Source organism: Pipra filicauda, unplaced genomic scaffold (genome assembly GCF_003945595.2).
Source record: "Pipra filicauda isolate LSUMZ 115617 unplaced genomic scaffold, ASM394559v2 scaffold2_size9829703_pilon, whole genome shotgun sequence".
In the NCBI taxonomy this organism is placed as follows: domain Eukaryota; kingdom Metazoa; phylum Chordata; class Aves; order Passeriformes; family Pipridae; genus Pipra; species Pipra filicauda.
The window spans coordinates 322,751-348,004 of record NW_024104421.1 but is presented as its reverse complement, the minus strand read 5'-3'; the positions used below and the strand labels follow the sequence as shown (position 1 = coordinate 348,004).

The following is a 25,254-nucleotide window of genomic DNA, read 5'->3' as shown; positions in this document are numbered from 1 at the left end:
TATCATAGAAAAGTAGCTTGAAATAACTTTTTCAGTGTATTTGATATATGATACTGCTCTTTTAAAACCAAGACTAGAGCAAGTTTGTGAACTTCAAAGTGAAGTTGTTTCCGGTGGGAGGTTTATTTTGTTATGAGCTTGACATGCTGTAGCTGTGACACTGAGCAGAGTTGCAATGTCAGGGTTCAGGAAGTTCACCCACACTCTAATGACAGGAGATCACATGAGCCTGACTGCAAAAAATGTCACGGTTGGGGGGGTTCTTCCAAAGTTTAATTTCCCAAGCATTTTATCTCACACAGATTGCACAAAATTCCCCCTCCCCCATACTCAAATCTCAACACAGAATGAGCGCTGAAGTGAATGTTTGGATTTCTTTCTGTCTGGTGTATAATAAATCTAATTCATGTAAGGCAGTTTTGGCACTAAGTTATGTATTTGCACATTTCTGTTGGCTTAAGTCACACTTTCTGTTAGGAAAGCTGTTCAGAAAAGGTTTATTTCCTCCAGTCTTATAAACTGTTGGCATAAACAACCATTCAAAAATTCAACCTCAGTTATTTGGCATTCTAATGATTTACACTGAAACCCACAAACTTGGGTTTCTTATTAAAATCTGTGTCTGAATTTAAGAGTATTAACCTTCAAAGTATTTAAATTCAAGCTAAGAGAATAAGAAGAGGGTGGAAGGCATCTGACAGCTACACTGCTCATTTCCACTGCTGTCTCACTGGAGAGTAGCACAGGATAACCCAGATAGATGAATCCTGAACTGGCAGGAAGATGAGACAGGGAGATACTGTCTTTTCTAAATTTTCCTCTTCCATTTCTATATGGGCTCCTCTGCAAAACAGTGTGCCTTCTCTCAGCATTATCTCCTTCTTAGTCTTAGTTCCTTTCTAATTCAGGTTTTATTCTTTTTAGGGTTTGGGTTTTTTTTTTTTTTGGAAGTGGCAGGAAGGTCTGCAAATAGTGCAAATATTTAAAAAACCAAGCTACACAGTAACTTCAGAGAGGAGTGCAGTCAGATGGGGCAAAGAGTTTGGTATGAAAAACCAGAGTACTTTGACAGTGGCACAGATTCACCTGAGTCATGCCTGCTGGGGGCCACAATATCTCCAGTCTGAAAATGAGATGAATAAAACATGCTTTCAGTCACTGACTCATACACATCCAAGCACACAAACTCTTTGGCATTTCTCCCCCTCTGAAATAATGCAGCAAAAAAATAATGCAAACAAACAACCTAAGGAAAATTATTTTGTACTTCACAAATTCTGTTACAGAAAGAGGATTTATATACAAGAAAAGTATTTGTGCATGCAGCTGGAAGCAAGCTTTTTGAGAAAAGTACTGAAGCAATGACTAAGTCTTTTGTGTCTTAGTTTACCTAAAACTTGATTAGCACATTGACATGCAAAACACAGACACTTTCCAAAAAGGGTTACAACACATCTACCATGGGAAAAGAAGCAGTGCCAAAACGACATCATATCATTCCTAGTTTGCTACAAACTCAGTAACTCTGGTCAGTTAGCAGGTCCTTAAATGATTTTCCTGACATCTTTGCTACGTCATCTGAGACTGGTAAATCAAAGGCAGCTTTCTTTCTGCTCCCATAGCTTCACTGATGATAAACACCCTGCAGCTGGCTACGGAGGCAGTGCTGGTAATAGTTTACAGGCAGGATTAAATCTGGTTTACTCGTCCAGAAGATTTTTTTTTTTTATCCATACAAGAGAAAGCAGAAGGAGAAGGCAGACCTGTTGGGTCAGGACCACTTTTCAAGTAGCTGTCAGTGCTGTTCCCTGAGCTGCACGTTCAGGCAGTGCTGAGGCAGCAGGTGACAACACAGGAGTGACTGCCTGGTGCAGTTTTCTGCTTAGGGACGTGGAGTTTCCACATCGTACAGTACCAAACTATTTCATTACAGCACAGAGACAAGATGCTTTGATCTCAAGCAAGAAGGGAAGTGTTTGTCAATCAGCACGAGGATGGAGTTTGCACTGTGTCCTGACTCTGAGCTGCCTCTGGTTTTCTCACCTGAGCAGACCTGCTGCCAGCTCACCTTGTCTCCCCAGAGCTCCCACAAGCTCTCAGTTCTTGATGTGCCATGGCAGATACAGCCTCACTTCACTGTAACTTGCACTTACCCTGCCATACTGTGCTGCTTTTTTGATTTTAGCTGTGTTCGGGTGGGGTTTTTGTTTGCTTTTGGGACAAAATCTGCTCTGCCTTCCATGAACTATATCCTCTGCACCCTGTGTCTTCCTCTCATGTAAAGAGTTGTAGTTTAGTAACCTCTTCCCAACTGTCTCAAAGATGAAGGGGAAAAAATGAAAACACAAAAGGCAAGCAAATAGTTGAGCAGATAAAGATAGTCAAGGCCACTGACACTTGCTATAAAACACAGGTGGTGGGTGGTTTAATGGTGATGTTTACAGAGTGATGCAGTGTGGTACAGAGATAGCAAATCTAACCAGGAAAGATCTCTCCATTCCTAGAAGCAGACAAGCCAGGTGAGCTGAGAAATTGGATGTGTTATTGAGGATATCTGCCTGATTCAGTATAGGCTGAACAGTTCCCAATACTGAAGCGAATTTGCCTGTGTCTACACATCAGTGTACTGCCAGAATCAATACTCTTCCCAAAACAGGTTGAGTTTGGTAAGTTAGGAAGGAAACAAAGACGCCACACTATAAAGAACCCTCTAATCTTAAAAATTACTAGTGTGCCAGCTGGATTCAAAGACATTTGTTTTGCACCCTCTGCCTATGTTCTTTAGTTGTATTCACCACAAAATTTTACACTGTTTGGAAGTCTGACAAAAAAAACAACTCAAACCACCACAAATCCCCACCCCAAAACTCAAGTAGTGACTAGGCACTGTCATTTGTAGGTAGATTAAGCAAATCAGAGGTGGGGGAGATCAAAACTGAGGCAGAGGAACAGATTCTTCTGTACCACATCTATTCTATGAAGGAATAGAATGTGATCTGCTGCCTCCCCCAGAAACCAACATGCCTCACAGCAACAATGGATGTTTAAGCATTCAGAACTTCTATCAGATCACAACTTCTCTTTGAAAACAGTTTAAAAACATTTCACTCCTATTGCTAATAAAATAATTTAGATAAGAAGACATATACTGTATCCAATACTGGGTTCACAGTATTGAAGCAGCACAAAAGATGGTATCTGCTTCGAAATCTGTTTTGCCTCCTTGCTGTGGTCACATGTTCCTTTTATTCTTTTTAATGTTGATGTAATTATATTAATTTTACCAGAAAACAGAGGAAGGGAAGGTGATCTAATTTCAGTAGGAATGTCAAAGGAAATTTTTATCTGCTGTAACAGCAACTAATGATGTGTCTGTATCAAAGAAATATATTCTTTCAGTCATCCTCCTGCTGGGAAGTGCGAAACTTCTTCTGAAAGACCTAAATCTTTGATTTGTGTATTTTACATGAATGCTACCATGTATGTTATTCATTTTACATTTAATGAGGGAAGTAATCAGTACAATAATTACAGATATGTGCTAATCCACAACTAATGAGCACTCCTGGAAGTACTATATGCTCCTACTACGTCAACAAACTCCAACCTACAGCAGCCAAAAAAATTAACCAAACAGGCTAAGAAATGCTCTAGTCTCAACTAAGTATTCTTGGGTGGAAATACCAGTTATTTATGACAGACTAGTAGATAGAAAATATCTGGCATATCCCATTCTCTGTTTACACATTGGCAGTATTTTACTGAAATAAAGTTAATAACGTAGTAACCCCCCTTCCTGTCCATCCCTCAGAACCCTTCTCCTGAAACAGCTGAAACCTCTTGGCCACTCTCAACTAAGTCTTACAGCAAAACAAAAGCCAAATATATTTCAAATCTGGCAATGACCATCAGATTTCATGGGGGGTAATCCTTGGTATGACCTCTGAAGCAGAGAGGGAAAGGCTTCAATTTGAAGGTCAGTGGTTACCTGGCCTGGCCAGCCCACCCCTACCCTTGGTTGTCCAGCTGACTCCTAGTAGATTTACAGTAGTGATAGGGATTAGGGAATTGGGGTGTACATAGGATGTGAAACATAAATTACTGACTCATTAGGTTTAATTAGATTTTCTGCCTGTAGAGCAAGCCATTTAGGTTAAGCTGTAATTGCAAGCCATTGAAACCTAAATGATTACATTTACACTAGGAGTGCTGCCTAGCTGATCTCCTTCATCAGTACTTACTCTGTGCTCCAAAAGGGAACAGTTGTTCTTTCCTAGGATTAGTACTTTCTGGCTTGCCTTCTGAAAGATGATAAAATAATTCAATCAACAGAAAATTAATCACTTAAAAAAAAAATATCCCAAAAGTCATTACTCCTCAGAAAACTCCTCAAACTAAGAAAGGAGTCATGTGATTCACTGGAGAGCCAGAAGACCTGGAGCTGCAGACCCTTCTGCACTTCTCCACAGGACTGATTATCAGGGAGCAAACAACAAATAAGAATTGGTTTTAAAATCCAACAGTGTAGACATGTTTAGTGGTCAGGAAGTAATTTCCAGAGCTGAAAATACAGGGTCTGCACAGATGCTGCTTCTGCTTTCTCCATGGCCCATCCTGGAATCAAAAAGCCCAGCACAACACACACCAAAGCTGTAACTGGTTCTCCAGAGCAGGTTTGTCTGATATATCAGAGCCAAATAACAAACAACAGAAATAAAATTTTTGTAACATAGACATGACACATTTCCTTAGGTTTTAAAATAATTTTTTTTTGTATTACATAAGATGGCTTTTTAAATGCAGCAGACACCTACCTCCCTCCCACACGCCTACATATGTGGTCTATCCATATACCTATGAAAAATATATTATTTAAACGTTATTCTGAAGAAACTCCAGTTTGACAGCAGAGCAGGGAAAAAAAAAAAGTTGCACCCAGATACTAGATTTGTCCCACAATATGTGATAACCCTTGCAGCTGATAAAGGGATGGGATCTCACATCCTTTCTTAAAGTAAACATTATGGGCTGTTACAATATTAAGTCATCCCACATCAGAAGCCTCAAATGCTGACACTCTCCTGCCGACCCCTTGCCAGAAATGCCTTGGAGAATGTCTGCCAAAAGGAGGACTTTGTATCTGACATCACCAGCTCCCAAATCAGCAAACACAGCTTGGTGGGAAACACTTCCCAACGCAGGTTCCCCATTTGTTCTGGGTTACAAGGCACTAAAATTATTTGATCTCAACCATCCTTTGTGCCATGCACCAGCTGAGACTTGAAAGTGTTACTTGCCTTCCCCTTAAACACTAGATAGAGAAAAGAAAGCACATTTCAGCAAAGCATGGGGGTAACCTCCTGATTACAAATCCGACACCAAAGCTGTAATATGAAAAACAAAGTAACAGAATAAAATTCTTGACTGCATTGAAGCAGTATATTCCTCTTTACATCAGGTAATATATGGAGGAGAGAAAGATGACTGGCAATTTACTCCATATCCTGAGACTATTTGCCCTGGAGAAGGCTTCTGTTTTCCTGATCTCTTGTGCAAGATAAAATATTCCTCCTACCTTTTTCTTCAGCTACTTTTTCACACAGCTAAATGAAATACAACTTTAGGGAGGAAAAAGGTAATGAAAACTCAGTTCTTATTCTCTAAAACTGGAATTCTTCCTGCTCCCTTTTTCTCTGAAATTAAATCATAAATCACAACAGTTTTGCCAACTTTTATCCCTTTTCTATTTGCTAATTATAATCTATAAACATATGTAACATGAGGATGTGCCAGGGTCCAGGGATCATGTTTTGAGTTTCTTAAAGGCCAGGTCAGTCTTAGAAAAGACCATAATTAATATTCCTATCAGTGACATGTCACAAGAAGCACAGTCAGCAAATGCCCACACAACAGACTACTGGGATATCACACCAAAAATACCGGATGAGGGGTGATGGATAAAATTCAGTACTGAACTAAAGGTTATACTCCTGGGGACTAGCAATAGGAGCCAGTCCAAATTCAAAGATTCTCCATTTCAGGTGGTCAGGATCCTGTTCACTTACCAATTCATGAACAAACACAAAGCATTGACACAGGTGCAACAAGAATGATGGTTCATCTAGCTTGGAGGCGTTGCCAAGGTTAAGTTGGCCCATGCCCTGCATTAAAATTGCTTCCATAAAGAAGATGGGTCACTGTCCCAGTAGAAGGAACAGAAGGCCTGATATGCAAACCAGACTCACTTATGAAAGTCTGCTGCCTCCCTGGGGACAGTTAAAGATGTGAAGAGAAAGCTTCCTCTTCTGATGGAGCCTTCAGACCTGTTACTGATCTTCCAGGCAGGCAGTGATGAAGTTGGAACAAGAAGTCTGAGGACAATCAAGAAAGACTTCAGGGCCTTGGGGCAGCTGGTTAAGGGTTGAGGAGCACAAGAAGTGTTTTCCTGTATCCTTCCAGTTGCAGGGAATGAAGAGGGAAGAAACAGGAAGAGCCAGCAGATCAATACCTGGCCCTGACCCTTGTGTCACTGGCAAGATTTTGGGTTTTTGTTCACAGGTTCATTTACACAACACCAGGCCTGTTGGTAAGATATGGGGTACACCTGTCTTAAAGGGGAAAAAGGATGTCATTACAGGAGTTAGCAGGGATCACTGAAAGAGCTTTAAACTAGACTTGAAGAGGGAAACATAAAACCAGGCTCCCTGGAGATAAGAATGGAGACAGCACACCAATGTTTGAGGGGTGGTGTACTAGTGAGGTCTTTCCATGTGCAGTCCTGGTAGGGTTAGGGGATGGAGATCCATGCAGCAGCAAAACCACAAGGGTTATTGAAGGGTTGGAAACCATGAAAGTACCTGAGAATGGTCATGTAAGAAATGAGGCTTCTTCCCTACGAAAGGTGTTGGGATCAACAGCTCGACTGAAGTTCACCTACACCAATGAACACGGCATGTGCAAGGAGCAGGAGGGGCTGGAAGCCATTGGGCAGCAGGAAAACTCTTCAGAAGGGACAGGCAAAGAAGGAGAGGCAGTGGGGTAGCCCTGTGTGTCAGGGAGTGTGGCAATTAGGAACATGGTTTAGTGGTGAGCTTGGCAGTGCAGGTTGACAGTTTGGCTTGATGACCTTAGAGGTCTTTTCCAGTGTAAATGATTCTGTGATTCTATGAATCTAAATGGCTTCTGCTTTACAAGAGGATTAAAAGTAAGTTTTATACCTGATTTATTGCCTTTCCTTTAATCAGGTACCTAGGCACTCCAGTTATATTCCAGTTGAATAATTTATATTCAATTTATGCAGAAAGTTGAATTCTGCTTAACTGCAATAAATGCAGGAAAGAGCTTTTAGATGAAGGAAGAAAATAACCTATAGACTAGAAAAACAAACCCTATCTAATGTAGCAGACTGATGGCTGAGAGGGGATATGATTGCTCTTTAAAATACCCTAGAGAGCAGGCTTGTTTATGCTACAGGATAACACTGGACTGTTACAAATGGGATGGACATAAATATAAGCAGGAAATTACCACTAGAGGAGAATTTAGGAGGGGAAAAAAAAGCAAAGTAACAGTAAGATAGACACTGGATTAGGTTTATGAAAGGATTTCATAGTGCTCTCTTGCTAGCAGAAGGCAGCATCGGAAGTGTCTTTGCTCATAAACTAAAAAAATAAATACTTCCAATTCCCATCTATTTCTTGCCTCTACAGTGCATCAAACATGCACTTGTTCCTGGCAGCAGGAAAGTTCATACAGGAGAAAACCATAAAGAGTTTTGTGTGTGGCCTCAAAACTTAAACCACAGAGTCATAAAGTGAACAACATCAGGCAAATGGTGACGTCAAGGTCTTGAAACACGTTCATCCAGGGTAAATAGCTGAAAAGTCTTCTGACAGTTACTGAGCCCAGAAGGTGAACCTGTGTAACAGCTGAAGAGATGAATTCACTGCCACAGCACAAGACAGTTCCCTGCCAAGTGTCCCCTTGACAACTGAGTACACAGCAAGTGCTCCTGTGGTGGCAGCAGAAACCCACAAACTGGGCTGCTATCCCCCAATACCATTCCCAACCCCACAGCATACTCAGTGCACAAAAGAAATCTGGATACCTTGGTACCAACCATATTCTAGATACTGACAAAAAGTGAAAGGCAGTGAATCATTATGCAAAAATCTCACTTGATGTTAATATAATATCCTCACACAGAAATCATAAATTTAGGCATCGTCTGGATGGCAATACTCACTGAGCAGTATTTCCAGCTGCCAGGAACTTAGAAATCAAGTTATACTCTGCTAAGGCATCCAGAGCACATTATACACAGGGAAGCCTATTTCATACCCCTAGGCACAGTGGCTATCCTACCTCATGTTTTCACAGTTTTAACCTCCTACTCCTTTATAAAATTGAGTTCCCCTCCACCCCAGTCCTTTTAAATCATTCATTCTCATTAATGAATCATAATGTAATAAAATAAAAATTCATGGACATTTTGGTGACATTTTAATGGAAAGAAGACAAATAAAATAAAGTGTAAGGACTTTATTTTTATTAATTGGAATAGCAATGCCAAATTCACTATGTTCTCTGGGTGGGAAGCCAAAAAAACCATGGAAAACGGTAAAAATATGGTCACATCATCTGTTCTGATGTTTCTGTGAAAGTACTCTTGCAGAGATGGACATTTGCTGTCACCTGAGTAAAAAACAGTCATAATCAGTATAGCACTATGAGGCCTCATTTTTGGTTTGTAAATTATCAATATTCTCATGTAAAGTAACAGGTTTTGTGGTATAATGAAGGCCACAGGATCTGTCTTATAAAATATAACAGCAACAAAAATGGAAAAAGGGCCTGAATAGAAAAAAAACACAACAAATACTAAAAGATCATCAGCATCAAAATGAAATTATAAAGAAGTTTAAGAGACTCATCTCTTGTTTTATTTTCCTGGTTTAGAGAGCATCACTAGGTTATGATACTATCAAATGGCACAGTGAAAGAGTTGAGTTTATATACAGCATAAAATCTGATAGGTATAGACAGGCTCTGATCAGAGCAGATCAAATTATTAAAAGTACTAACAGATAGACAAGAATAAGAAGAACAATTAGAAGACTTTTTTCCTGAACTGCAAAAGGCACTTTTTTGTACAGATGGGTGTTGCAGGGATTAAGGTTTAAATACAGAGAACCTGAACCACATTTTGTGGATGGGAAAAGTTCCATATCAGAAATGTTGCAAAAGGGAAAAAAAAGGTTGGCAAGGCTAAGACAACTTTGCTTTAATTCAAGGACCTAAACAGAGCCAAAGATGATACAAAGGAGGCCTGACAGGAATCTAGAAGGGAACCAGGAGGAAGCATAGTACTCTATGCTTCTTATGATTAAAAAAGTAAAGATGCATTTGAACTTTTTTGAGGGATAAAAAAGGGATACAGGCCCTTATACAGAAGAATAGCATCAAATGTGGATGTGAAGAGAAGTTAATGAGTGCTGACATGCACTCTGGTCAGCTGAAAATGTGCCTGGGATGCCAGTCTGGATGTAGTACACAGCAATATCCATTAGGGACTGGGCAGGCATTACAGTTGAATGGGAGTAAGTAGTCAAGCTGGGGACCGTGAAGTAATATCTGGAAAAATATCAATCATATTCCTGAGCCAAAAAAATTGCATTTAAAGCAGACCCATGATCAACATGCCTAGAAAATTTTATAGCAGCGTGAGAAACTTATAGACATGACTAAGTTCCAATTTCATTGTAACGGCCAAAAAGGTCCTTTGACGTGATCAGTATTACTCCAACACATCAGGGAATACGAATGGGACAGATTTTAAGTAATTAACTTCATCCTGGGAGGGATGATCAGGCACGTGAGAGAAACACAGAGAACAGTCCTCCAAATGAGATGAAGTGCCATGATGGGAAGAACCATATCAGTTAAAATAGTACTGCTTATTTATCTCCCCAGTAAAGGCAGTTGATATCAACAGACACCAATTCCTAATTGAAGAGAAATAGGAGTGCACTTTGGAATACCACCATAAGAAAAGTCTGATCTAGGAATTTTTTTGCTCCTTTATGTGATTGCTACCTCAAGTGGTTCCTTTCAGAGCACACAAGAGATGCTGACAAGGGAGGGTTCATCTACCCTACTACAAGGACTCCAAAAAGTCTGACTTGAAGCAACAAGGAGAGTGCAGGTTCCATATCCATTACACAATAAACACCTCCCAAGCATTGGAAAACTGAGGTAGAGTTTTCAGTGAAAGACACCAGACCATTACAAACCATTTGGGATCACCAAATCCTTTCTCTTGGGTCAGTTGTTAACATTGTCTTGACATTTAAGTAGAGCACTTCCCTTTGGCAATAACAGAACTATGTGTGCCATATTAAAATATCTTGGATTTGTTTCTTTCTGCTCCTATGGTGAGGACTTGCTAAAAATTCCTGGACTTCAGAACTCCAGCAATAATTCCAAAACAAAATGTTGGAAGTACATTTTTTTAAATGCCTGCAGCAACAAAAATAGCACATCCCTAGGACCTCGAGAATCTCAGGAATCTACCACCCAGTTGTATAACTTTTGCAGCTTCTTCTTCCAACCTTAAGACTCAGTGTTGGGGGGATGGAGAAGGAGCATCACAGTCTTGAAACAAAGGTGCTGTCTATGCAGTCCCAAAGACAAAGGGCTACCCCACATCAAGAGATCTAGAGACTCACTCCAGGAAATGTGTCTGGTACAGGACAAGACAGATTCACACTCCTCTTAAGGAACTTCCATTCCAGTTTCTATGTTTCCTCCTGCCCCATGCTCCACTTGCTCTTCAGTAAAAAATGTACACTGCACAGCATGAGCCTAAGCATGGGGGGGGGGGGTGGTTATCACAACTCAGCTGCTGATGTACCACTGTCCAACTGCACTGTGTCCTTTGAGGAAAGAGACACGGTGCTTGTGTTTCTCCTCCACCAACACCAAGCTGCACCCACCATCGATGCGACGTAGTGGCTCAGAAAAAAAAGGTAGTGTCTGTCTGTAAGATGGGAGGTGGCAGCTCCACAGAGAAACCACATGTACAATCATACATTTTCACAACTCCTATCTGGACAGAAATGAGTCAAAATCGACAGCATGATTTTGTCCAGGGGCTGTTTCTGTGATGAGAATGCAACCACATCAAAATCCCAGCAACAATCACCATTCTGAGGCAGCGCTGTCTCAAAGGCAACACTGATCCTTTAAGATCCTAATCACTGACTTCAGCTATGCATCACTTTCACATCCCACAGAGCTGTAAGGAATAGAAAGCAGTACTGCAGATTCTCTTGTCAGCAAAGCCTCCCTCCTTTTCTGCATCTTAATGAAGAACTTAATATAAAATAATTATTTGCAGATTGTTCACTCAACTCCAACTGTTAATTTGAAAGGAGGAAGTACATAAAACCCTCCAGGAGTCCTAAAACACAGTCTCTGTACGCAGAGAGTTATTATTTTTAGGCACCTAAAAAAGTTGGTCCATGATAATGTGACACAAAAGCATACTGCCATTTCACATTTCTATCATATCCATCACCTAACTTTGAAGATTCAGATCCCCCTATCCTGAATGAGAAAACTGAAAATGCTGCATGTGTCAGGTTTATTCTGAAGCTGAGGGCACCTATGTGAGAGTAGCATATGAACTTTCAAAACCATACAGGACAGAAAGTTTCAAATTGTTTGTCTGCCAGATATCAGAAGAATAACAGACAGTATTAACAATGATATTTTCTCATTTTCAGAGAAGTAAGCTCTTGTGCTTCAGATGCAAAGCTACTGGAAACAGAAAGAAAGGTTATCTGGGTTTCTACCAAACCACTATCCATGTAGTCTGAAAAGGGATTACAAGTTTTAAATCACTATCTTGGTAGCTGGTTTTAAATATTGCTCCAGCTCTGTTTGGAAAAACTTTTTTCCTGGCTCGTCTTCTCCATCTCTACAGTTTTTTTTCCCTCCTCATGAATTTTCTGTGCTTGTGGCAGGAGGTGGAGGGAAAACAAAAGGTATCTCCAAGGATGTAAGCTCCACAACTTCTTTGGGTAACCTGTTCCAGTGCTTGGTCACCCTCAGAGTAAACAAGTTTCTTACTATTTTTAAACAGGAATTCCTGTATTTCAGTTTGTACCCATTGCCTCTTGTCCAGTGACAGGACACCCCTGAGAAGAGTCTGGCTCCATCTCTTCAGTCTCTCACATCAGGTATTTATACACATTGATGCTCTTGAGTCTTCTCTTTTCAAGGCTGAATAGTCCCAGCTCCCTCTGTCTCTTCTCACCTGACAGATGCTCCAGTCCCTTAATCACTTCTGTGGCCCTTTGTTGGACACACTCCAATATTTCTGTGTCTCTCTTGCACTGGGGAGCACTGACCTGTACCCAGCATTGCAGATGTGTCTCACCAGTGCTGAGATGAGTAGAAGGATCACCACCCTCAGCCTGTCAGCAGTGCCCAGTGCAGTCCAGGATGCTGTTGGCTTGCTTTGCCATCAGGACATGTTGCTGGCTCATCTTCAGCTCGGTGTCCACCAGGACCTCCAAAGTCCTTCTGTGCCAAGCTGTTCCCCAGCCAGTCCGTCCCTGCCTGCAGTTACTTCTCCCAGGCGTGGGAGGACTTTGTATCTCCTGCTGCTGAACTTATTAAGACTCCTGTGGGCCTGGTTCTCCAGCCTGCCAAGGTCCCTCTGAAACAGCAACACAACAACTTGCTGTAGCAGCCACTCCCCCCACTTCTGTATCATCTGCAAATTTGCTACGGGTGCACTCTTTCCATCATCCAGGTTATTAACTTTTTCAAGCTAATTTCTTTCCCTTTCTATTTCTGCAGTTCAGTAACTGATGCCTCTGTCTCTCCTCTAAGGGCTTGTCCATTCACTAACAGCAGTTTTTTTTTCTCTCCTGCATAAAGGCCAGCAACTCAATAATTATGAACTATAGATTAAAGATCTGGTAACCTCCAGACTTCCTTTATGGACTGTGAGAATTCATACTGCTCTTGTAACATTCAAGGTTATTCAGGAATTGAAAGTGGAGCAATGCAGACCCATTACACAATGAACCTTGATCTGTAAAATCCAACCCAACACAAAATCTTGTTTTTTATGACTTGACTTTGAGATTTACTCCAGCTCTAGCTTATTCAAAAATCTCAGGAGGCTGCTCCAATAATTCATTTTGAAATTTTGAACACCGATCCATCAGACACAGCACAAAATTATGGCTTACTACTAAAGTCAAGAAAAAGAACATCTGCTGTTGAGAGCAGAGCTGATCAGCTGTGAGCTTTTCCACTGGGAAACTCATAAAATGAGCTACTAGAGAATCCAGCATGTGTTCTTGTAAGGAAGGAACAATAGGAAATACTTTCACTTATTTATTCTTTAAAACTATCCCAGAGAGCAGCAATTACAGCATACATACCTTCCCCAGCACGGACACAAAGCACAGGGAAAAAAACAAAACAAAACAAAACTAAACTCTTAATAAAAATGTCTTCAAAATGAAGTTTCCATTACAGAGTGAACTCATAGGTTCATTTTGTCCTTGTTAATGAAGGCATCTTCCAACATCAATGGCATTGTGGAAACTCTGTAAGGCAGGTTAGAGCAGCCAACATACTCTAGCAATGCTACTATTAACATACCAGTGGAAGCATACTGGCTGAAGACTAGGTGTAATCCCTGCTCAGTAAAAAAATTAAGTACATTAATCACGTTCATTCCATAACTGGGTTCATCTCTGAATACAGGAAGCTAAAATTTTACAATGATTGTGTCCAAAAATTTGTTTGGGAAGGTGACAAATACCTGAAACACACATATGCAGGAAGTGAAATCTAAGGTGTTACTGGAAATGAAAAGAACACCTTGTGGCACAACTCTCAGCTTTTATCAGTTGTCAGGAGCAAAAATCTATCATCACAAAAGCTCCAGTTTTGGAGTGGGGTGGGGTTTTTTCCATTACAAGCAAGCTTTATTATTATGTAGGCCATTGCTTCCCCTCATAAGACCCTGTTTTCAGTTGCTTAATACTTTTTCAAAACTTTAAACATTTGTGCTGATGTTTCCCCTTGCAACAGTTAGTCTGTATTTGGAAAATTTTATCCAGCATAGCCATTTCCAGGAGACTAAGGGACACTGTTTTACTCATTATTAACTACTAAACTCTTTGAGATGCACCACTCTGGTCTCAGAACATTCTCAGTGTAGCTTTTGTTTCAGAGGTTGACATAGAGATGCCTGTATTTTGGCAATTTGAAGAATTTACAGTTTGAAAACCTGCAGAGAGTTCTAGCTTGAGGACTTGAATTTCAGCAGATTAAACGCTCTGAAAGTCTGTAACTTTCTTTATGGGTCTTAAAGGTTGCCAGCAACTTAACTGTCAGATGCCAATAAATTTTAAATCCCCTTAAATCCAACAAACAAGTATAACTGACGACCTAAGCATTTTTCCTAACAGTTTGCAACTGGAAAACTAAAGAAAAAAAGAACAAACACATGAACAAAATCTCTTAACCTGAGGACCATAATCCTCTAAATTTGTAAAGAAGCAATTGAAAAATATAAGCTGTAGCCAGGAAATTTATACTGTATAAGAAACAGGGATCTGAAAACAAATAAATACACAAAACTATTAAAAATGTCAAAAATGAAATGATGAAAACTGCCAGGTACACTGTTGTGACGAGAGAAATGCAGGGAGATTAAGGGGTATTTTAGGAGTCTGATCACCCCAGGGGAGAAAAAGATCTGCTTCCTCTGCTCCAAAAGATGAGAGTTCACAATCTCATCTTCTCAATTCAATTGCCTTAGTCAATCTGTATCTGCACCACACAAGTGGACATGCACTCTCCAGTCTAAGGCAAAGCTTGGCAAAAAAACCCCACCAACAAACCAAACCCACTGTATCAGCTTCTTCCACTACCTCTGCTTTTCAAAATACTGAGTGCCAAACAGCACCATGCCTAACTGCTTATTTTCTTGCCATGCTGCTTCAAGGACTCATTTCACCAAGACATGATTTCAAACTGCTTTTTGCACTTTTCCAAACTGCACTCATCTGCAGCATAGCTATGATACTACAAATTGCAGCTTTCCTGATCTGGAACTTGCTCACTGAATAAAGTAAAATACAATTTGAGTATTGTCAGCAGGTTTCTGTTCTGTATCACACAACTGGATTGCCTGATTATCACCAGGACTTGCACAACAAACCTGGGAAGATTAACAGTGGACAAAGGTATTCAAGAAGAAAGGCAGCATTTCTGGAAATCTGTATTGAGCTCCTGCTTAGCTACAAGAATATTGACATGACAGAACGATTGTCATTATTGAGCTTCCAGTCCACCCCTGCCCCACTGCCAATCATTTTGAGACAGAGAAGTTGACAGAGAAGGGGATTCACAGTGGGTCTGGCACCATTTTAAAGGTTTTTCTCCATCCTACAGATGACGGATATGGAAGGTTGCAGGAGGTTTGCCCACACCTGTGTCACAACTGCCAGTATGACAGATCTTGCCTTTTATCCTCCTGCCCCCTCACAGCCCTCCATCAACACTTATTGCAATTTCTCTATCATCCTTCTGGCTTTTGTGAGTCGCTATGGATTTTGCCATTTGCCAGCACGGAGCGATGTGCATCGCTGAGACTCCCCACCCCAGCTCTTGCCTGGCCAAAGTCATGCCAGATTATGAATACATTCCTGGTGCTGATCCTTCTGAAATGAACTGGTCTCTGTTGTACTTTGGAAACATTGGTTCTGTGGCCTAAATGGACACCTTTACAATCCTGACTGCCCAAGGAACCTCTCTGGTCACATCCCGAGGAGCGGTGGTGATACACTGGCAAGCAAGAGGGATCTCTCTCAAGTGTAATTACCACCCTGTTCCCCTCCTGCACATTCCTCAGAGCAACAGGGTAGAAAGCCTGTGGGACAAACAGAAATGGTTCCACAGTCGCAGCTTAGTGCCTGTGGCTCAACTCCTCCCTTCTGGGAGAAGCAAGGCCAAGTCTGCGTCAGGTTGTTTCTCTGAGATAGCTTTCTGCTCCACATCATTCATTTGCTTCATTAGAAAGCAAGGAAGTTTTTCATAGATCATTTCTTAATCCAAGCCTCAGCTTTCTGCACCTTTCCTGCTGTGCAAAAGCAACTCTCCTCCCCCAGCCACAGCTCCATATTCCAAACAACCCACAACCTTCCCATGAGGCCTCTTTCTCATAACATCCCAAACTCCACAAATCTCTGCTCTGCCACTAAAGCTTTGAAATCTTGTCTGCTGAATGAAAGGATAATGTAAGGTTTTATTAACAATGAATAACTGTGGAAAACCACAGAAACATTCTTAACAGAAAACTTTTTTTTTTTGGTAAACTGTTTTTAGGCAAAATTAGAGGGACTGAGTTAGATACAAGGATCACTGCTGTGATTCGTCCCAGCAGAAATTCTGATTCAGGCAGGTATTCCCCATGGGCCTTTCTAATGTGAAAGTGTAGAGAGAGATGAGCTACAAGTGACAAGGCTGTAAGCCCTGGGTGCACGGATTTGAATGAGCTGGAGGTACAAGGGGAGTTGGGAGCTCCTGTGGTCACTCACAGTGCTGCTCCTGTGGCCCATCTGACTGACAGCTGGCTTCTTCTAAGTAAATGCAATGATACAAGGTAGCGCATGACCTCTACCTTGGCTTGCATTGCCTCTCCATGGCTGTCTATGTCTGCTATTCTGCTCCCACTGAAGCCTCCTCAAGAGACCACGTGTTGTGGTGGTGGTGATGCCATGGGCGGGATGGCTCCCACCACGTGCCGTAGCCTGTCTGGGAGACAGGTTGTGCAAAAAGAATAACTAGGCGCAGCCCACCAGGCACAGGCACTTGAAAGGAGAAGGAACTTCTTGGCTCCTGCTGCCCCTGGCTCTTTTGCACATTTTCCTAATCCACAGGCAAGCTGTGAGCCAGGGACACTCACAGTCCCGCACCGACAGCTCCGAGGCCTCCTCGCCATAACTATTCCATCATCCCCTTCTCCATGAAAAGCTTCCTGAGCTTTGCACAGAGAGGAGGCACATACCACAAACCCCTGCTGCACTGTGGTTTTCACTCAGTTCACTGATACTGTCCTGCTGTGAGCCAGGCTCTGCCACGGCCCCCCTGCACAAATATCCGTGCCTGAGTGCCACATTCCTGCCTGCAGCTGAGGTGCAAGGACTGCTGTCCTGCAGAGCCTTGTGCTTCCTCACCATGAAGTTCCCAGTGAAGCTGGCTCTGGTTGAACCTCAGCAGTTCCATACTGCTGTCAGGCTGCTGGACAGCAGCAAAAAGTCTGAGTGTAGCAGACACCTGAGAGAAAAATAAAGCACAGGAGCTCCAACACTGTCTTAAAAATATCAGATGTGTTGTAGCCATCCTCATGGATGTACAGGGGTTGTAAGTGAGGACCATTCGGGGCACAAAGGCAAGATGCAAGTAGCAAAAAGGTCTGTGGTTGAGGTGAGCCACTAATAAAAAAATTAAAACAATAAAGAAAAAAAGAAATATGCAAACCCACAGTTTCCAGTCCTGATAAAGTGAACCTTGTCCATTTCTTTACAGCAGCTTTAATCCATCAGAATTACTTTATACATGGATACACTGAAAATATGGTGGCTCCATGATGTAATGGGATATCAGACTGACTCTCGGAAAATCCCTTGATTTATCATTTCACAGTTATGACTCAAGTCATAACAGGATCAGTTTATCTGCTGTTTAGCACCCTGCATGGGCTGTAGGCTCTGGGAGTTTCTCCCACCCACCATATCAGTTGGTTAGGAGCAGGATACTGCACTGTACATGCAAACTGCCTCAGGCATAGCTGTGCTGTAAATCACTGGCAGGTGAGAGAGGCATCACTTCATGGGCTTTACACTAATCCATCCCAATCTAAACTGGTGACTTAATGGTACAGAAAGCAGTACTGCTGCTTATGCTGCTATAAGCATGCATTTCTAGCTGAAGAAATATTACAACATTTATTTATCTGCACAGTACATTCCTTTTAACTACATACAGCTATATAAATCTCTACAGCAATTATTGGTTATGAGGTTTTTACACTGCTGTATAAATCTAGTTCCTGTTTTTAAATTCAGTTTCCATCATGGGATAATGTGTGAGGATTTCTCCTGTCTTAGGAGCAGTATCAAATACAATTTATGCTCAAAGGCTACAGCTCATGAAATCTACAGGGAATTTCAGGCAGAGGGAAGTACTCAACAGCATTACAGCAAATATTTAACACCTCTGGCTCATCTGGTTACCACAACATTTTAAATCCATATCCATTCAGTGAAATCATTCTTAGTTACAGCTCTCAGAGATAAAAAATTAGGATCAGTTCAAGAAACAAGATCCTCAGGCACATACACTAAATAAAACCAACAGAGAATTTCCCCCTAAACCTTACTGAAACTTCAGGAAAGACTTTCAGGTAATATGAACTGCTGGATGGACAAGAAAGAAAAGCATTAATAAATCCTTTCTTTAGATCTATAAACGTAATTCCTTCTGAAATTATTTAGAAAGCCATTCAAGATTCAAGCCCTAAGAGACTAAAGTTTGATGAATAGACGTTAATATACAACATTTAATTAATCACCATTTTGCTTAAATTTACCCATGAAAAATACTCACAGGATAAAACTATTCCACATATAAAAAAGTATAGCTAGATCAGACATTTCTCATCAACTGAAACCAAATAGATCTAATTCAGGTTTCACACTCAAATCCACTTTCCTCACCCTTTCACACACACAAAATGGAAAAAACCAAGGATAACATTCCTTTGTCATATTGGCCCCTGGGAACCATGGAAACTTCTGTGATGTAGTGTCTGTGAGTGTAAGTGATGCTCAAAAGATCAAAAATAGAATTATATAAAAATACACCTCCAAAAACCCTACAACCTTCAACAATATTGTCTATAGACATCATAACTACTCTTCTTTTGCCACTACCTTTACTTCTCAGCCTGCTCACCCTTGCCTAATTGGTTCTGGGTGTACTTTGGTTTGATGTAAAGTATGTAAGATGAGGAATAACAAATCACTTAATAACTTTTAAAAGACAGAAAGTGTGTTCAAATAGAGTATCAGACTTCACTGTGGACTTACAGTTCCTGTGTTTTTAAAAGTCAGATCTGCTGTATTATTTTAAACAAGAAACAAGATCAAGCCAAAAATCTCACTTTCAGAGCTTGATTTTATTTCCTTCCTTTAGTATTTTTTTTAGAAGTGGTAGTACAGTAAGCCAGTTTGGAGAGGTTTTGTCATTTGTTAACGTAAATATCTTTTATCTACTTTCAATAGAGAAGTAACCTACAGTGTTACTACTTATCTATCAAAATATAATATCATTTCCTCCAGGTTAGCCTAGAACATAGTAAGCTAGTGCTTTAAGGACTACAAAATTAATTTGCTGCAAAAGGCAGAAGTATTATTTTTATACAATAATTTAGGAACAGGATTAGCCTAAAACACTCGAGAAGTTGCCTTTTTGGGGTTTTCATCTTGCACAGTAACTGCATTTTCCTACGAGGCACTGTTGAGCAAGGAAGGAGGAGAACAAGCAGAGCAGCCCCAGTCCACTTATGCCAGCCAGTGTAAGGAGCAATGCAAACAGCCAGGCAAATATCTGTGTGTCTGAAGCTGAACATCATCTTCCCCCTGTTAGTTTACCTTTGGTCTCTGTCCAGATTCACATTTTCCTCAGGTCAACCCCATCTATGTGCATCACTTACTGAGTCTCACTCTCCTAAAGCGATACATGGGTCAGGGAAGTTTCCTTTTTTAAAACCCTCCAGAAGGGTTGAGGGACTGATGATGGAACGGATGCACAGCTCAGTGCAGTCAAGTACACCTCACACCTAGGTAAGGAATACTTATTTTTCCCAGACACATCATACTGTAACACAGTATGATGCAATGCAACATTAGATTACAGTGATTAAAATGAAAAAGAAACGCTGGAAAAGTGAGGCTGAAATACAGCTTTCCTTTGAAACAACGTTGTGTCTCTACATCTTAATAGAAACAAGATTACAAATGACTCACTTCATAAGACAGCATTTATTTACCCCTCTTTTACCAGGAGATTTTAGAGAGTCTGACTGAACTGGATCAATTCAATTCCATTTCAATACAACAGAAAGGCATTCATCAACTATGCCGTATTATTTTATTGTGAACTATGATGTGACATAGTATTTTTTGACTAGTAATAGGTCTGAGATCCCTAGATGTTCTCAGTGGTCTAATTTAGATTTAAAATTCTACAATTCTATAAAACATGGCATGTAATTTGCCTTTCCCTTCCTTTTCTCAATAAAAAAGTGTAGAGGAGGATGCTCTCAAAAACTGGAAAGCATTTTTGATGTTCTGTCCTTCTTTCTGTTGAAGAATTTTCTCCTAAATTTCCTCTTTATCACTGATAAATGCACTTCTTCATAGTCAACTGTTTTATAAACAGAAAACTGAGTTGAAACATGTACTAAGCAAACACCTCCACTTTCCTTTCAACATTATTTCTCGAATTATTTTTTTTTTAGTGTCTTTACATACCAAGTAAGATACCAAAAAAAAATTCAGAGAATCCTGGAGTGCCTGGATCAAGAAGCACTCCCATTCATCTCATCTTAGTCCTACTTATGGTGACAACGCTTGCTCCAAACAAAGTATTCCACAATTTTTACATCTGCTTTGCCCAGCAGATGTTTACATATTTTCTGTTTACATCTGCTTTACTCTCATCCTTGTTAACCATACTTGCAATGACGCATCAACCAAGATGATCCTGAAAACGCTGAGGTTCTGCCAATGCATCAGTGGTTTCATACATACATACATACATATGTGTAAGATATGAGATGCACCGAGGAACCCTTTAACAGTAGACTACACTTTTCCTTAGCCCCTCACTTTAAAACACTCCTAAAGCCTTTAGAAAAGTCTCATTTTTGAGACAGGAAGATTCTGTTGGTTAAATAAGTCTGCATTAGTGGGCTGTCATGGCATCTCCACGTTCACAAGTACACGCTCCTGCAAAATCAGCTTTACGAACATTTTGCAGTATTTATCATGGAAATGACAAGTCATAATCAGCTGGTTCTCTCTGTATGCAGAGGACCCCAACCACCCCCATTAAATCAATGTAAAACTCTTTACAGTGGCACTGCAAGAGTAGACAGAGACACAACAGGTTCACCAGAGCACTGTACCTGGTCAGCAGCGGGAATCGACTCCCACCTACGCTTCAGCAAGTACAGAGATTTCCGGCTCATGGTTTCGAATCTGCTCTAGAGGCTTTTTCCAGACTTGAGAAAAAGGCTTCTCCCAAACCAGTGTCAAGAACCTTATTTCTGACTCCTGTGCTTCATTGCAGATGGCAGAGCTCCCCGACGTACACAAGTTTTTGTGAGCTGCAAGGTTGAGACCGGTTACACCCGAGCTTCTCGCGTTTCTCTAAAGCATCTGTCTCCTCACAGTGCCACGACAAAGGGAGTCAGTGGAGACAGAGAACAGCCCAGCTTCCACTGACGAGCCACCTCGTAAAAGCCTGAAGTAGGTAGACAACACCAGACGCACTCAATCTGAAAATAGCTGTTGCTTAGGAACTGGAGGGGTAAAATGCAGCACCTCAGATATATAATTGAGAGCTTTTATATTTAAAGAGAATTAAAAGCGCCGGACCTGTGTTTCTCTCTCATTCTTTTACAATGCCGGAGGAACGATCGCTCGATTCCACTGACTCCGGGGGCTACGCCTACATCTCCAGCAAGCCAAACAAGTCCTGATGACAGAGCAACAAATTACTCCCACACATTCAAGGTCCCTCGTAAAAACGTGTGCACAAAGCGTGCCGTGGATCCCACCTGAAACATCTTAGAAGTATCAAGTACCGTGCTTCAGTAGAATGATTAAAATACAATTTGCATAATTTTTCTGCAGAGCAATAATATGCCAAGGATGAATTCTGCTAGTCACATTTTCTTGTAGCATGTGCTGACATTACAAACGGGTATGAATATTTTCCCCTCACAGGAGTGACACGATGTAGTTCTACAGACTGCATGTGTATATTTGAGAGAGATTTCTTTAGGTGGATTAAATGTTTAGGAATTTCTTTAATTTGGAATTCAATTTTGAAGTTTCAAGCCTACATTCTAAATTCTAGCCTGTATTAAGTTTGCAAATTAAGGACAGAACAGAATCAAATTCACTTTGCCCTTTCTGTTTGATTTCAAATCCATAGAGTAAATTCTCTGAGTGAAACACTTACAGAAGGAAGTGCTGTCTTCAGAGAAGAAAAAGGGAACGGAAAAAAACCCAAGTAGATAGCCAGGAACTCATTGATCTTTGCAAGGCAACCTATAATTCACTCTAATTACAGCAACCTTAATAGTATAATTATTCTAAAAGAAAAGGAATCCTACAACGTGCACACATACAGATATATATGTATGTGTGTGTGTGCACGCACGCAATATATTAAAAAGGGAAGTGTAATGACGGTGTAGAAGTCAGGAGCAAGTTAAATATTGTAAAGACAGCTTTTTACTTGTCCCATTTACATTCTATTGAATTGCAGATGCTTATCACGAGACAAACTCCTGCAAACAGAAATTCCCACAAGCCTTGCTGTATTTCATTTGACATCCATCGCTACCTGTAACTAAAGCACTTTGCATTTAACTCCTACATGCAGAAAGGAACATGTTTTCCAAGTGGGTCATTAAGAAGTGTGACATGCACTGTAGTAGTTTGCTCTCATGTTTCAACACATGCCATAGAAAACCTACTTGCTCTTAAAAAAATCTTCACTGGATCAGAGCTTTTTCAATGACTCTCGGAAGAATAACTTTATGAGTTCGTATGTGGATTTTAATTTTGCATTAAGTAAACCAGTGGTTCCACCTCCTGTTCTCACAAGCAATGCTTCTAACATTCACATACATAGGTGGCTTCCTAGGATCTATCTTCCCACTTTCCTCTCATTACTCCGCATGAATTAAAAGATCATAGAAAATTAATAAATTGCCTCCCAATAACCTAACCTTAAATCCCTTCCTGCTCCTTACTCTCCCCCTCACTGCTTGTTGGGCAGCACAGGTTGCACTACCACTGTCCAGGAGAGCCCTCTTCTCCCAAGTCCCATTTCTGTGCTGATGGAAAGCCCTCCTGACCTAGGGAAACACCATAAGCAACCTTGTGGTAGATCCTGCAGGTAACTGCCATTTTAAACACCTGATGTGTTAGGTTTGAAGCAGAAGTATACCTAACACATCCCTCACCTTCATTTTTAAGCAACATCTTGTTTAACAATGGGTACATTTATTAAAGACACAAGCTGGCAACAATGCAACAGAACCACAAAAGGATAAAACAGGTCTTTTATATTAAGGGTAAAAATCAGAACCTTCTAAATTTCTCATAACCTCTCAGGGAACTACTTAAATTAGGTTTAACACTCTTTCTATCAACACAATTTTCAGAGCCATGTAAAAGAGATAATCTGAGGCTACAGTGGAATAACTGAGGCTTATTTTCTTCCCTCTAATGAAACTTTTCTTCCTTGCTTCTTGTGACTGGGTACTAGGATAGCACGCAGTAATCAGAGATCTTGAGTCATTTTGGGATTCTTTATCAGGAACTGTAGTGATAGGACAAGGGAAAATGGCTTCAAACTGAAAGAGAGTAGGTTTAAATTAGGTGTTAGGAAGAAATTCTTTATTGTGAGGGTGGTGAGGCACTGGATCAGGTTGCCCAGAGCAGCTGTGGATGCCCTGTCACTGCAAGTGTTCAAGGCCAGGGTGGATGGTGCTCTGAGCAACCTGGTTTAGTGAAAGGTGTCCCTGTGAATGGCAGGGAGTTTGGAACAAAATTATCTTTAAAGTCTCTTCCAAACCCAAACTGTTCTACGATTCTAGGATTTTCTTTTCCCACCTTGTTATAGATCCTTTAACATTTCGATGGCATGTCTGGATCGTTGTACAAGGTATCCATATAAAAATCCTTCACCTCAAGTAAAAGCAATTCCAAAATACCAGAGCCCTAACTTATAGAATTTCAACACTAGACGGGAAAGACTGCTTTACCCAAGCAGGAAAATTCCTGAACACCAATACTGGTAGCAAAGTCTCATTCGCAGCAATTGTAATTCTATAGATAATTAAAAAATTTATCGGGTGATGCCATTTACACTACTAGCAAAATTTCCTTTCAGTGATGTGTCAAGGATGAACTACACATGGCTTTCCTGCACCTCCCCACACAATTCTAACACCTTGTTCAATAACAAAAAGATTAGTGGTGAGAGGGCTATCCAAGTTTTACAAGTTTGTCAGGTTTGAAAAAAAACCCAGCAAACACAAAACATACACATATTATTTGAAACTGCATCCCTTTGATGTCCTGATGAAGACAGATGAGCAAGAAATGCTTTCTCAATACATCTAATCCATCTTTCTGCTACTTAAAGAAACCTTCTGTTGCATGTATCAGCTCTGTATGAATCACCTGTTTGGATCACAGCTCAAAAATTATATTAATGAAAGCTGTCATGGTTTTATGCTTTGTTCCATTGATTCAATCCTGCAAATATTAACAAAACGAACAACTTTGCCAATGTCAGATGGAAAACTTTCTCGAATGCCTCAAATTTACCAAAAGCCAAAATGAAACACAAGATGCTGAGTAACTGACCTGTGAGCCTCTGGGTCCTCGTTTGTGATCCCATTCAGAATGCCCCATGAGCTGAAAACCAAAGAAAACCAGAGGTAAGAGATAAATTGCACTTATTAGCTTTAATTGAAACATTCATGCTTTTATATCCATGACACATTTTCTTTAAAAAAGCAGGTTAGCTTTTACCATTTATTTCACATAGCTTTTAGGTTCGTAATGAGGATGAAAAGATTTGGGAGTTGTTACTATCACATTGTACCTTTACATTCAGAGCCAAAACACATTTGGCATCACATCACTGCTCATGCCAATAAAATTCCCACTGCTGTAGATTAAACTTTAGCCAGATGTTTAATGCTGATCTGGCAGAAGGACAGATGATATAACAGTAAGGAAATTACCAAAACCAGGGGACATTTGATTAAACAGCACTGTATGCTTTATACCAAGCACGATAGTTAGTGACAGCTTTAGATCTGTTTCTCCACTGAATTATGGCTTT

The 25,254-nt window shown here is 40.6% G+C and overlaps 1 protein-coding gene across 2 annotated transcripts in view; it reads right to left on the bottom strand.

The window, feature by feature from the left end:
• Positions 1-24,818, bottom strand: part of PDE3A (phosphodiesterase 3A) — an 84,452-nt gene extending 59,634 nt beyond the window's left edge. The window contains exon 1 of one of the 2 annotated variants that reach the window (XM_027726653.2): positions 24,771-24,818. In XM_027726653.2, the coding sequence (XP_027582454.1) occupies positions 24,771-24,818 (48 nt within the window). Of the gene's footprint in view, positions 1-21,286; positions 21,764-24,770 lie in introns of those variants that run through there. The other variant, XM_027726652.2, reaches the window with a different exon arrangement.
• Between the last annotated feature and the right edge of the window lie 436 nt (positions 24,819-25,254).